General features: G+C 38.1%; 1 protein-coding gene across 1 annotated transcript in view; it reads right to left on the reverse strand.

Annotated features, from left to right (window-relative positions):
- Positions 1-302: 302 nt before the first annotated feature.
- CNTRL (centriolin) overlaps positions 303-13,219 on the reverse strand; it is a 72,644-nt gene continuing 59,727 nt past the window's right edge. Inside the window, exons 33-43 of the mRNA XM_063082124.1 lie at positions 11,044-11,201; positions 9,816-9,889; positions 8,376-8,564; positions 7,707-7,932; positions 5,871-6,076; positions 4,713-4,853; positions 3,937-4,203; positions 3,703-3,765; positions 2,244-2,450; positions 913-996; positions 303-667 (exon numbers count right to left, since the gene is read on the reverse strand). Coding sequence (XP_062938194.1) covers positions 946-996; positions 2,244-2,450; positions 3,703-3,765; positions 3,937-4,203; positions 4,713-4,853; positions 5,871-6,076; positions 7,707-7,932; positions 8,376-8,564; positions 9,816-9,889; positions 11,044-11,201 — 1,582 coding nt within the window. The 3' untranslated portion in view covers positions 303-667; positions 913-945. The remainder of the gene's footprint in view (positions 668-912; positions 997-2,243; positions 2,451-3,702; positions 3,766-3,936; positions 4,204-4,712; positions 4,854-5,870; positions 6,077-7,706; positions 7,933-8,375; positions 8,565-9,815; positions 9,890-11,043; positions 11,202-13,219) is intronic.

The raw sequence follows: 13,219 nt of genomic DNA on the forward strand, positions 1-13,219 counted from the left end.
AGTTAATACTTTTGGCCAAGGAAAGGCAACTTAAGTATAATAGTTTTATAATAGACATTTTCAAATGATGAAATATACTTAATAAGTACAACTTCAATCTCCAGGTAAAAGAAAACCATCTGAAAAATTGTCATTTTCTTGGAATCAAGGTAAAAATGATGGCTTTACCATAGGTTGATCGGTGAAATGTAAAGTCAGATGACAAACCCAAGTCAACTGTATCTTTTATTTTCATATGAAAAATAGATTTTAAAAAGAATCCAAAAATAAAACTCTTGATACTATATAAAGGAAGAGGGGCTGAAGTACATTCCTTTTCTTTGTAACTAGATTTGCCAGTTTATAGATTCAAGTATGCAATTAAAATCAGCATTGGTTTTATAGAAACACATTGCAAAGACAAAAAAAAAAAAAACCAAACCCTCAGACACCTAGGATGGTGGTTTAAACTGTATACAACTATTCCCGTATGTACAACTGATTTACAAAAACCTTGGCATTAGTGGTACAAGCAAAATAAACTACAGGGGAGTTTCAGCATCTGAATTCACTGGATCTTGATATAAACCAAGTGGCATTCCAATTATGAAGTTAGTGAGGTAGTGGAGGTTATTCCTCAGATATATTTACGTAAGACTATTCCTTATCTGGCTGAGACATCCTTTTCCTACAATAAGACAGAAAGGATGAATTAAATTCTTGAAGCAATAAAAACAGTCTTAACAAATTAACAACTAAATCATAGCATGATGACTAATAGTTAAAAATATATTTGAGTACTTCTGAAAAAATGTTTTAAGATGAACCACTGTGCAAAATCATGAGATAAAGGTAAAAAGGTTATTTTTCATAAGTGCTAGAATTTGAGCTCTTCCTATTAAAAGTGCTAATTAAAAGATCTCTATAACGTACCCTATGAGCAGGAAGCTGGGAATGGCATCAGTGTCAGTAATTGTTTACTGGTTCTGATGGACCTTGTAGATCTTTCCAAGTTCTCTGAAAAGAAGGGAGATAAAATGTTAGGCTCAGAAGCCAGCCCCTAACTTTAACCCAGTTTTAAGTTTTTATCCCACATAGGCCTGCATTACAACCCCAGACTTCTAAACAATTCTATCTATCTCACCCCTACCCATTGTGACTCTAACACTTGCCGTTATTTTCTTGCCTTAAAAGCACCTGAACTGTTATGCTTCTACATCAAGCTGACAATTGAACATGGCTTTTAAACCCCTATATACTCTTCTATTATGCGCTATCCTACCTCCAAAAGCACACCTATTTTTCAGTGCCCAGCGCCTCTCATGCTCCTCCTTAAGCCCTCCCTGCCTGAGACCCTGATGGTTTTGGCCTTTACCTGACTTGGGTCCTACCACAGAAGGTGTTATGGTGCTCATATTCAAATTTTGACTGCTGCTAATTAGCATGTGACCTAGGTAAGTCACTTGCTGACCTTAGGCCTATTAAAGAGGCAACTGTCCTTGAAGGCTCCTTGTGGTTCAATCATTACAGTATACTACTATGGTTTTGTCCTTTGCTACATCCTTGACCAAGTCACTTATCATTTTATTCAGTTTCCTTATCTGTGTAAAGGGATCATTTCTACCTCCTAGAATGTAGAAGAGATAATATGTGTAAAGTGTTAATGCACAAAACAGGCACTCAAAAATAGAACCTATTACCTGTCTCTGATACTTATACTGTGTTACTATTTACTATTTCCATGGGTATATTTCATGTTCCTCCTAAATGATTATTACCCTTATCTAAGTCTCACACAGAAAACCTTTGTGAAACTTAGGGTTTTTTACAGACTCTGAGTTGAGGTCTGCATTCAAATTTTGTGCTGAGGAATAACTTGTAGGCACAGTCTATCCTTCCCCAAGTCACAGGGAGACAGACATACTAAACTAGGACTCAAATTGGCCACAGGTCTGAGCTCTTTACATTGACTGAACAGAAAATGAGGAAATCCAGAAGTGGAAGATATTAATAGTTAGAATTAACTACATTCCTACCAGGTCATCCAATCTCCTATTTCCTAAGCCATCAGTTTATCCTCTTTATCTACCAACCAGCTGATTCCAATTTTCCCAAGTACCACAAAAAAGTCTTTGGTAAGACGAGCTTTTCAGAAGTAGAGGTGGCATTTATATCCTTAAATCTCTTCTAGATTATGTACTTTAAAGCTTTCAAGTATTTTCTATGTAACACATTAAACCTTTTGTTAAGAGTTTCCTCTTTACCTGACTTTGTCCAAGTTGAGAATCCTCCATAAGGGAAGAGTCCCGCTGAGACAGACTGGGTGACGATGTTGAATCTGCAGAGGTGCTTGTAACCAGTTCCCCTAAAGCATCAACTTGCCTCCTCAAACTGTGTAAAGTGCCCTCTGTCTGCCGCTTTCCTTTAATTAATACTTCTGCTTGCTTGGACATACAGTGTCGAAGTTGAGCCTGCAAAGTGTTACAATAACATTTAGGGTTTTACATAGAAGAAATGTACCAGAACTATTACCGAGTTCCCCATGTTAAACATTTGATAGGCCAATGTAACAAAGTAGGAATTGCTGCTGAAAATGTTCTTGTACTTAAAAAAAAAAAAATCGTAGGACGTGCCAGATGGAAAATCTGAGTGCATAAACTTTGACCACTCTGCCTTTTACTCAGCCCCTTCTTTCTACTATAACAGTGCTTAGGGTTTTAGGATTTTGGCATCCCCTGCTTCCCCAATAAATTACTGCCTCATCTCTCTCTTCCTTGTCTGCCAAGACTTAAAAGATTAGTTTATACTTGATATCTTCAGTGTTTCCTCATTATTTAATCCTCAACACTAGACTACTTTCCAGCTTTCCCCTATGCTGTAATCTTGAAATGATTCAAAGTCAATAGCACCACTATCCAACAGAACTTTCTACAATGATGGGAATGTTCTGTATCGGGCTGTGAATGTACTAACCACTAGACACATATGGCTATTGAGCACTTGAAATGTGGCAACTGAAGAAATTAATTTTTAGCAATTAAAATTTAACCACACGTGGATGGAGACCATCACTGGATGTCACAGCTCTACTTACTCAATACTGCAGCACAGCTCCCTCTCAGCCCACACTGTCTCCACAGCCATTCCCCAAAGACATATCCTATCCTCTTTTCAACTTCATTCTCACCTATACTCTTCAGCTCCCACCTATACTCTTAACCCCCAAATCTTCAGGTCAACACTGATCATTGAGTCCTGAACTACTATTTTCAGCTGCCTAAAGATAGGTATCCTTTTCTGGATGTCTCCCAGGGCCTTCAAACATAACATGTTTTGAGCCAAACAACTCCTTATCTGACACTCAAGCCTACTTTTCCAGTATTCTCAATCTTTCTCCCAGCCACTGGCCTGTGATGTCCTTTTTGTGTTGTTATGTCTCTATTTCCTGTTCCAGATACTTAGGTTCTGTCGGTTTTAGTTGAGGTACAGCAGCATTACATAGGTTAAAGAACACTGGACTTCACACCAGAATTCATGGTTTTGAACACTGATGTCATTTACTTTGTGATGCCAGCTTCTTTGAGCTCAACCATGTAATCTATAAAACTGCTAGGAGTACTGCAACAGTTAATGTGAGAGAGCAGCATGTGAATGTAAGAAATTTCCCCCACTTTCTCCAACATGCCAAGGATCTCATATCTTTTTTTTTTTTTTTAAGGCAACCTTGAGTCGATCTTCACGGTGCCGCAGTCTCTCTCGCAGTGCTTCTCCACGCCAGTGCTCATCCTTTTTCAGAGGGAAAAGACATCAATGAGTCACCAAGTACTACAACTGGGAACCAATCAGCCTTTCCCTCCTCCTACCCCAGCACCCCCAAATCTGTTTTTTAGTTTAACTGGGGAAGGTGGGAACCAAACTATCCTGTGAAGCCCAGAGAATAGCAGGATAAGCCCCTACCATTATGTGAACTTGGGAAAAGTTCAGTTTTTCTTCAAAAGGTCTTTCATTCACAGTGAAAGGAAAGTTCTCTTTCAAGCTTTCCAAATCTCCTTCTAGGTTTTCGTCTCTTTCCAAAATAGCTTCTAGATCAGCTGGCAGTTCTGGAAGAAACTGGTTGAGATTCTTCAGGCTGGTTCTGATTTCATCTTTCACCTCAGATTTAAGTGTCCTCATTGCATCACTGATTTCCATTTGTCTTTTCTCCAAATCTTTTTGGTTTGCCATCTAAAGAGTGAATCTGAGTCAAATACCATGGCATAAAGTTTGGGACTTGAGCTGTTTAATGTGTCACGTATTTAAAGATATACAAATAACAACTTCTAAGAACAGTAAAAACATGATTTTTCAAATACTTAAATATCATAAGCTACCAAGTAAATAGTTTTATTAGCATTTTGATTGGAGCAGCCTCCATTTAGAAGAGCATGTGCATAGTGTTCCTTGAAGGTGAATTATTCCACAGAAGTTAATCTCTCTGGAGTTAGAGCTTTTCACAATTTCCATAAAGAGATATTTCTCTAGCTCACTTGGTTACAGTGTGGTGCTGATAAAATCAACGTCAAGGGTTCAGATTCCCTTACCGGCCAGCCACCCAAAAAGAAAAAAGAAAAAAGAAATATTTCTCTTAAAAGAGATATTAAAAACAATACAATCTGTTTGAGGCCTGCAGGGATTAAGAGTGCTTACTGAGTCCTCTCTGCCCAGGCTGGCCAGCTGGGGTTCCTGGCACACACCTGTTTCTTGAGCTCCATGTACTCATGCTGCATCTGGGTGAGCTCCTGCATCAGGCGCCTGGCCCGCTCATGGTTGTCCTGGGCGACCAGTTCGATGGATGCCATTTCCTTCTGCATGCAGCTGTTCTCCTGTTTTTGCTCCTAGCACAGGAAGAAGAAAATGACTCTGTGGTCCAAGAGATGGAGGTGTGGGTTACTGGCTTATACACTCAGTAGCTCTGTAACTTCATTTCAGCTTTTCTAGCTGTGAAATGGGGGTAATTCTGCCTTTTCTGGACAGGTATAGTATAGCTGGAAGTACATACGTGTCAGAGTCTATTTGGTACATATGTGCCAAAGTCTGAATCCCAGATCTGCAGCATTACCTTTGATATTAAGTTACTTTCCCTTTCTGAGCCTCCATTAATGATCTATAAAAGGGGAACAATAATACTCACCATCAGAGGGTTACTGGGAAGATTACATTTTACGTATCTATATTCTTTCTTTGCAATCATCTTGCTTGTCACTAGTTGTAAGTGTATCACCCTTTGGGAAATACACATGGTTTAAAAGTTCCTTTCACACACAGGACTCCATTAATCCTCCAGTGGGTGATGGAAGAATACATTCCTGTGACAGTCCCATTGCTGCTGACCTATCTCCCCCCACCATAAATGGTTCTGAAGTATCTGTCACCACCCACATTTATTTCAGAGATAAAAGCATGGTAGACTGAGCTTCCTTTTTTTAGAATAATGATTAAAGCTAATGTTGACTGAAAAGGGCAGGATGAGAAAAATTTGTAAGCACCTGACTGCAGCTACATAAAAATGGCTGCAGAAGCCTTCTCTAACCCTCCTCTGATTATCACCTGCCAGTGGAGGTGTGAGCAGAGGCTTGCTAGCAGAAGTGCTACTTTGAGCTGACACTGTCTGTTCACAGGACGGTCTCCCCAGCCAGGCAGATAGAGCTCCTCTGGGGCTGCAGCCCAGTCTCAGGCAAAACTTACCATCAGAACAAATCAAGAGCAAATGATGCATAAAAACACCAATAACAACAGCTGGATTAGGGGCTGGGTTGATGAGTAATTTATTTTCTCTACATTGCAGCGGTGTTGCAGTTTAAAAATTTAAATGTATCATTTCCTCATAAATTGCCAGGGCAGCAGGTACTCACAAGAAGGTTTTTCTCTAGCTGGCTCCGCTGGATTTTAAGCGCTTCCTTCAGGCTGGCTACCTGCTTCTCGGCCTTCTTTCTTTCTGTCAAGAACTGGTTCCGCAGCAGGCTGAAGTCTGCCCTGATAGAGTCTGTCTCTTTCTGGAGAGTCAGCAGCTCACTTGACTTTTCAATTAATTGCTGTTCCCGCTCTGAAAGCTGCCGTTCTGAAATAAGCATTTTTAGTAGGTTTAGCCAGAGGCCCTGGGCTGGCTGTGGGCAGAGCTTTCCTTTCCTCGTGAGCAGACTGCCTAATGGTGACATGCTACCCACTCAGGTGTTTTCCTCTGTTATCAAGTCTTGCAAGCCTACCCTGACCTATGCCAAAGGCCCAGATAGGGTGTCTCCTGAAATAAGTGGTTCCTGGAGGAACTGATCCCAAAGTGACAGACAGCTACAATCTTCCCTTTCAAGTCTTTGAGACCAATGAGAGAAAACACAGCACCAACCCTGAGGTGCAGGGAACATGGAACAGACTGCTGAAATGTTTTTTATAAACCTTGATTTTAATAAAGGGAGGCACACCAGTACTTCTTCCACCATAGGAGGTGGTACACTGGACATAGCACAGGATTTGGAGCTGGTTCGTACACTCACATGAGCCCCTTTCTGTAGACAAGGAACTTATTTCCTGGTGTTCAACTGGAATCTCACTACATGCAAACACCTGGTACACAGTGAGTACTCATCAAATAATGCTTATAAATAAAAGTGACATTTAAAAATTTTTTTCAGGGACTGGCCCGTGGCTCACTCAGGAGAGTGTAGTGCTGGTAACACCAAGGCCATGGGTTCGGATCCCATATAGGGATGGCCAGTTAGCTCAATGGGTGAGCATGGTGCTGACAACACCAAGTCAAGGGTTAAGATCCTCTTACTGGTCATCTTTTAAAAAATAAAAAATAAAAACTTTTTTTCTGGGGGCTGGCCAGTTAGCTTCAGTTGGTTAGAACACGGTGCTGTAACTCTAAGGTCAAGGGTTTGGATCCCCATACTGGCCAGCCACCCCCTGCCACCCCCTCCAAACAAAGAAAAAGAAAAAAAGTTTTTTCTCATTAGCTTGCCCAGATTTTGCTTTTCAATACCTCTAGCATGGTCAGAACTCAGCATATTTGTTTAGTTTCGTTTTCATAATGAAATATTAGGTCTGGGTATATCAAGCATTACCAGTGAAAAAGTTGTAATAACCCTTTCAGATCCCCAAATCCACAACATTTTCTGAGCATTATTAAACTCTGCAGTCTAAGAAAGAGAAAAACCATTTATTGATGTGAGAATAATCATTTACTCTGGATTCCCATGTCAACTTCATTTATATATGTTTCAAAAGAGAGCAAACTGACCCAAAAGGAAACTGGGATTCATTCATTATGTCAAATCTGGACAGAAGTGGAATTGCTAATATTGTTTTTTTGACTAGTTGAGATGAAATGGATCATTATTCCCAAAGCTCATAAATAATGTACTTTAGAGTTTCTATTGGCCCTTCTTTACCTGAATGTTCTAGTTTCTTGATATAGCTCTCAAAAGAGGCAATTTGGTGAAGGAAAAAGACTTGCTAGTTAGTCTCAGGATCAAATCTCTTCTATGTAAAGATACAAGTTTCTTCTGTCTCTTTGAGCATGTTTTCTCACCTCTCACAGGGCTATCATACTGCCTGCTTTGCTTCCCTTGCCTCTTTCCTGGGCTCTCTCTGTCTGGGGCCTGGGTCTCCTTTATACAATTTACAAGACAACCATCAGAGCTAACCCCTGCCCCCCATCTCTCATCCCCAGTGCAATGTTCCAGAATACATACTGGTTTGGGATAGTGTCTTCTCCAGGGTTTCACCCCACCTCTCTTCTTCCTGCAGAGTCCTGACACGCTCTTCAGCCACCAACAGCTTTTTGAGCACCTGGTCCAGTTTGCTTTTCTGGTCTGTTAATTCCTTTTCCAGCTGTTGCTGCTGCTCCTTCAGTTTCACTTTGCTGGCTTCTAATTTTTTTTCTTCACTTTCTCTCTCTCTCTGGAATCTCTGAGACATCTTAATAGAAAATAACCTTAGTTAGTTTTAAAAAAACAAATACTCAGTGTCCCAAATGAGGAAAACTTCATGGACACTAGACAGATTCCAGTTTAACAGGAAGTAGAAAACAGCTCATGGGAGAACAAAGTGAGTTCCTTTACAATGGTGGTCAAGCAGGGACTGGGAAACGATCTGGCCAGCAGGTGACGAGAGGACTGAAGCAGCAAATGGCATGTGGCCATTAAGATTCTTTACAGGACTAACATTCTATGATTTTAATGGTCCATAAAAATTAATCCCAAGAGTCACAGAGATGGTGTAAAAGCCACCCTGGTTACACAGGGCAGTTAAACAACACATAGCCCCTTGGGGGATAAGTCCCAGCAGCTTTCTGCTGGAGTGGGGAAAGCTCGTACAAGTAGCAAATGCTTCCTTTATATAAAATCATATATGTATACTACCATTTCTTGTTGGGCTAGTTTGACCTTGCTTTCTTCGATCTCAGTCTGAAGCACTTGAAGTTGTTGTTGTTTTGTCTCCCCTTCTTTCTGACAGTTTTCAAACCTCTTTATCCATTCACTGATGTCCTTCTGGAGCCGGGTCTGCTCACTAAGCAGTACATCCTGACGCTTGGTGGTGTGAAGCAGGTCCTTTATATGAAAGAACAAATTGAGACTACTAACAAAGCCATCTTTACTAAAGGTGGCCAGTGCCAATCTAGTATCTACTAAGGCTGACAAACTGAGAAGCATAAAAGTTCCATATCCTTTATTATCTCAACAAACTTATAGAAAGATACCCGGAAATCAGTCTAATTATTGGCTCTCCTCTTTTTAGTACATAAAAAATAAGAAGACAAAAGATTTCAAAACCTCAGCAAGAGACTCAGTTCCTCCGAGCTTTATCTAGCTCCCTTGTCAGTGAGCTGGAATAAACAACACCCACCTCACAGGGTTCTTTAGAAGATTAAGAAAAATGGTATATAAGGCTTAATTCTTGTTGAAAATGAACCTAAAGTCAACCTAAATAACAAAAAAATCAAGTAGGCTGGTTCGTTTTCATACAAGCAGGTCCCACAGGGCCACTGACATAACACAATCATAACAAATAAAAATTTTTGATTTGTTATTATCTGAAATATTTATATAGGTTCAAAAACGCAGAAAATAATTAGTAGTTTAAGAAACCCAAATTAAACATTTTTTTGAAAAAGTTAACTATATTTCTAACAGAAAATAATCATAAGAACCTGGGTAAGATTTTTTAAAGATAGACGACTTTGATTTTAAATTTTATATGTCTTAGAAACACAGAATCCTAAATGTAAAAGGAAGAGAATTTAGATGCCTAATCGAATTCCTAATTTACATAGTGGAAACTGAGGCCCAGAACTTGTTTGAGGTTCTTTGAAATTCAGACTATAGCATTATTCTCACAGGACACTGAAGTAGTACCTTTAAGAAGTGACAAAACTGCTATATTCAAAATCTGACAGACAGGCCCATATCTGGCAGTCACTCTGCGGCTCAATGAGTAATCAGATCCAAGCCCAGCCTTTGGAGCCCTCATCTGTGCCATGGATAAAAGATGGTCCATAGATAAAAAGATGGTCCTGAAGCCCCTAGGGGGGCAGCTGAGGGACTGCTGTTGAGCTCTGCTCTAGCAACCACCCTACTTATTAGCCTTGAGGAAATCTTTGTTTGAATCAAGAGTTCTAGGGCTAAATTAGAAAACCACTGCTCTGCACCAAAATTTTTATTTATGTTATGACTGTTATGTCAATGGCCCTGTGGGACCTGCTAGTATGAAAAGGAACAGCCTACTTGATTTTTTTTGTTATTTCAACCAATTGGCTGCATGCCTTCAGGATACTACTAGAAGATTACATTTGTTAACCTTACCTGTTTTGCTAGGTTCAAATGGTCTTGAACATTAGCTAGTTCCTCCTGTAGTGAGTTTACTGCTTCCTGTTTTTCTACGGAAATAACATTTTCATAAAATAAAAAATGCATACATATGTATTTTACAGATTCCCATCAGCCCCCCCAAAAAAGCAGAGTAGAAGTCAATTTAAACTTATCTCTGTTACATGTATGACTATGCCACATAATCTTATTAAAGGCCAAAAGACAGAGTTACATGCACAACCCAGATTTGAGATTGAAGCCCAGGTTTCTAAAGACTTTCATGTTCAAAACATCACAGTAAAATTTACAGGTAATATTTAATGTTGGTGAGGTGCATGGCTTAAAAACAGGTACCTTCTACATTGCTGGTAGAAATGTAAATTTAGTATGGTTTTTAAGGAAGGCAATTTGGGAGTAAATTTATATCTATACTGGCTTTGTCAATTTCTAGCTATGTGGCCTTGAGCAAGTCACTTTTCACTTAAGCAAGTCCCAAGAAAATTAAGCTTCAGTTTCCTTATCTGTAAATGGGTAAAATAACAGTTTCTATCTCATGCATCATGCTTAGGACATAGTTAATGCTCAACAAATACATTTCTTAGCTAGAATTACTTAGCAATCTCTCCTAAATAAATCATCATGAATATTTCTAAAGATTTGGTAATAAAAAATATCTTCATTTTTTTGCATCTTTATTTTTGTTTTTAAAACTACATGCATGCACACACAAACACACCCCAGGAAAAATCTAGAAGGATATTCACAAAACTATTCACAGAAATTATCTCTGAGGTGTAAGGTCAACAGTAATTTTTATTTCGTTTTGTTGTTGTTGTTGTTTTCTTTGAAGCTGGCCTGTATGGGGATCCAAACCCATGACCTTGGTGTCATAAGGCTGTGCTCTAAACAGCTAAGCTAACCAGCCAGGCTTTATTTCATCTTTTTGCTATATTTTTTAATTGTTCTTTAAAAAGCATGAATTTTTTAAACAGCTTTATTGAGATAAAATTCATATATCATGTGTGTCCTATTTAAAGTATACAATTCAAAGGCTTTTCGTATATTCACAAAATTGTGCAACCATTACCACAATCTAATTTTAGAAAGAGACCCACGCCCATTAGCCTGAATTACTTCTGCAATAAGAAAAATCAAACAATTAAACGAAGACTCTAACAGAAAAGAAAAAAAATCACATCTTTACTGTTCTGCTGCATCATACCTTGTAGCTGCTGCTGCATTGCAGAAATGTCATCATGTAGTGAGAGCTTGTCTCTGTTTAGTTGGTCTAGTTCCTGCTGCAGTTTTCTGACATTCAATTCCAACTTTTCTAAATTTGATTGTTCCATTTTGCTATTTTCTTCTGTAGCTGCTAAAACCCTACCTCACAGAAAATAAATCAGACTGTCAAATATAACATAGTCAAGCACACACACAAGATGACAGAGGAATAGTGTTACCCTTTTACAATGTACAGTTATGGAAAGTCTGAATGATCATAAATCTTAACAAAATTTTGGACATTTTAATGCATTTTCAAAAGAAATCTTATTATCAGCTTTCTAAAGAGAAGTTTTTTTTCAAAAAGTGACTCACTAAGTTTTATAAAAACCATGGTTATAAACATGAATAACATTCAGAATTCCAAAAATCTGACTGACAAAAATGGATTGCTAACCTATGATAAGTGAAAAAGCAGGAAACATGATTGTAGATGTACAACAGGATTTGTGCACATAACAGGCATGCACGAGCATGCTTTCTTATACATAAAGGGAGTCATATGGTGTGCACTTGTTTTTGTTTGGCTTCTTTCACTCAGTACAATTCCTTTGAGATTCATCCATGTTGCTGTGTGTATCAATACTTCATTCTCTTTTTATTGCTGAGTAGTACTCCACAGTATGAATATACAACAATTTGTTTATCCATTTACCAGATGATGGACATTTGGGTCATTTTTAGTTTTCAGCTATTACAAATAAAGCTGTTATGAACATTATTATACACTCTGTGTGGAAATATGCTTTCATTTCTCTAGTGTAAATACAGAATGGCTGGATCTTCTAGTAGATGGATATTTGATTTTTAAGTAATTGCCAACCCGTTTTCTAAAGTGGTTGTACATTTTTACATTCTTATCAATCATATATGAAAGTTCCTCATTAACATTTGGTACGGTCATTTCAACAGGTATGTAGTGATATCCCACTGTGGTTTTAATTAGCATTTCTCTAATGATTAATGATGCTGAGCATCTTTTCATGTGCTTATCTGCCATCCATATTATCTCCTATGGCAAAATGTCTGTTTAAATTATTTGCCCATTTTAAAAATTGGGTTGTTTTCTTATTATTGAGTTTTGAGGTTTCTTTATGTATATATACATATATATTCTGGATAAAAGACCTTGAGCATATACATGGTTACAAACATTTTTCTCCCAACCTGTGACATGTCTTCTCATTACTTTAACAATGCCTTTTGAGTAGCAGACTTTTAAAATTTTGATAAAGTCCAATTTTATCAATTTATTCATTTATGGATCATGCTTTTGGTGTCATACCTTAGAAATTTTTGCCTAACCCAAGGTCAAAAGGTTTTCTCTTATGTTTTCTTCTAGAAGTTTTATAATTTGCATTTTACATTTATGTTTTCGTCTACTTAAGTTAGTTTTTGTATACAGTGTGAAGTATGGATCAAGGTTCATTTTTTTTGGTTTTGGATAGCCACTTGTTTCAGCAACATTTTTTGAAAAAACATCTTTTCTCTACTGATAAAGATGCCTTTGTATCTTTGTCAGAATTAGCTGTTCACATCACATATGTTTGAGTTTATTTCTAGACCTTCTAATTCTGTTCCATTGATCTATTTGTCTATCGTTATACCAACTCCAGGGCTTTATACTATAAGTCTTGAAATGAGATAGTATCTGTTAGCCCTAAACTTTTTTGGGGGGTCAGGTGGACCATATAGGGATCCAAACTCTTGACCTTGGTGTTATCAGCACCGTACCCTACTGAGTGAGCTAACCGACCAGAAGCCCAAACTTTTGTTCTTAATTTTCAAAGTTGTTTTGGTGTCATATCTAAAAAGTTACATAAATCTATTCTTAGCAACTGTGCATTTCCATACAAATTTTAGAACCAGCTTGTCAATTTCTACCCCAAAAATTGGAATTTTGAATATAATTGTTTTGAGCCTATAGATCAATTTGAGGAGAACTAAAATCTTAACAATATTGTTTTCCTATCCATGAATGAGGTATATCTCTCCATTTATTTCCAGCATGTATTATTTTACTTAAAAACCACAACAGATTACTTAAAAAAATCTTTTGGTGTGGGAAAAAAAGCTACGAGGAAGGGCTAGCTGGGAGCTCAAGGTCAAGGGTTTGG

Source organism: Cynocephalus volans, chromosome 17 (assembly GCF_027409185.1).
Source record: "Cynocephalus volans isolate mCynVol1 chromosome 17, mCynVol1.pri, whole genome shotgun sequence".
Classification (NCBI taxonomy): Eukaryota; Metazoa; Chordata; class Mammalia; order Dermoptera; family Cynocephalidae; genus Cynocephalus; species Cynocephalus volans.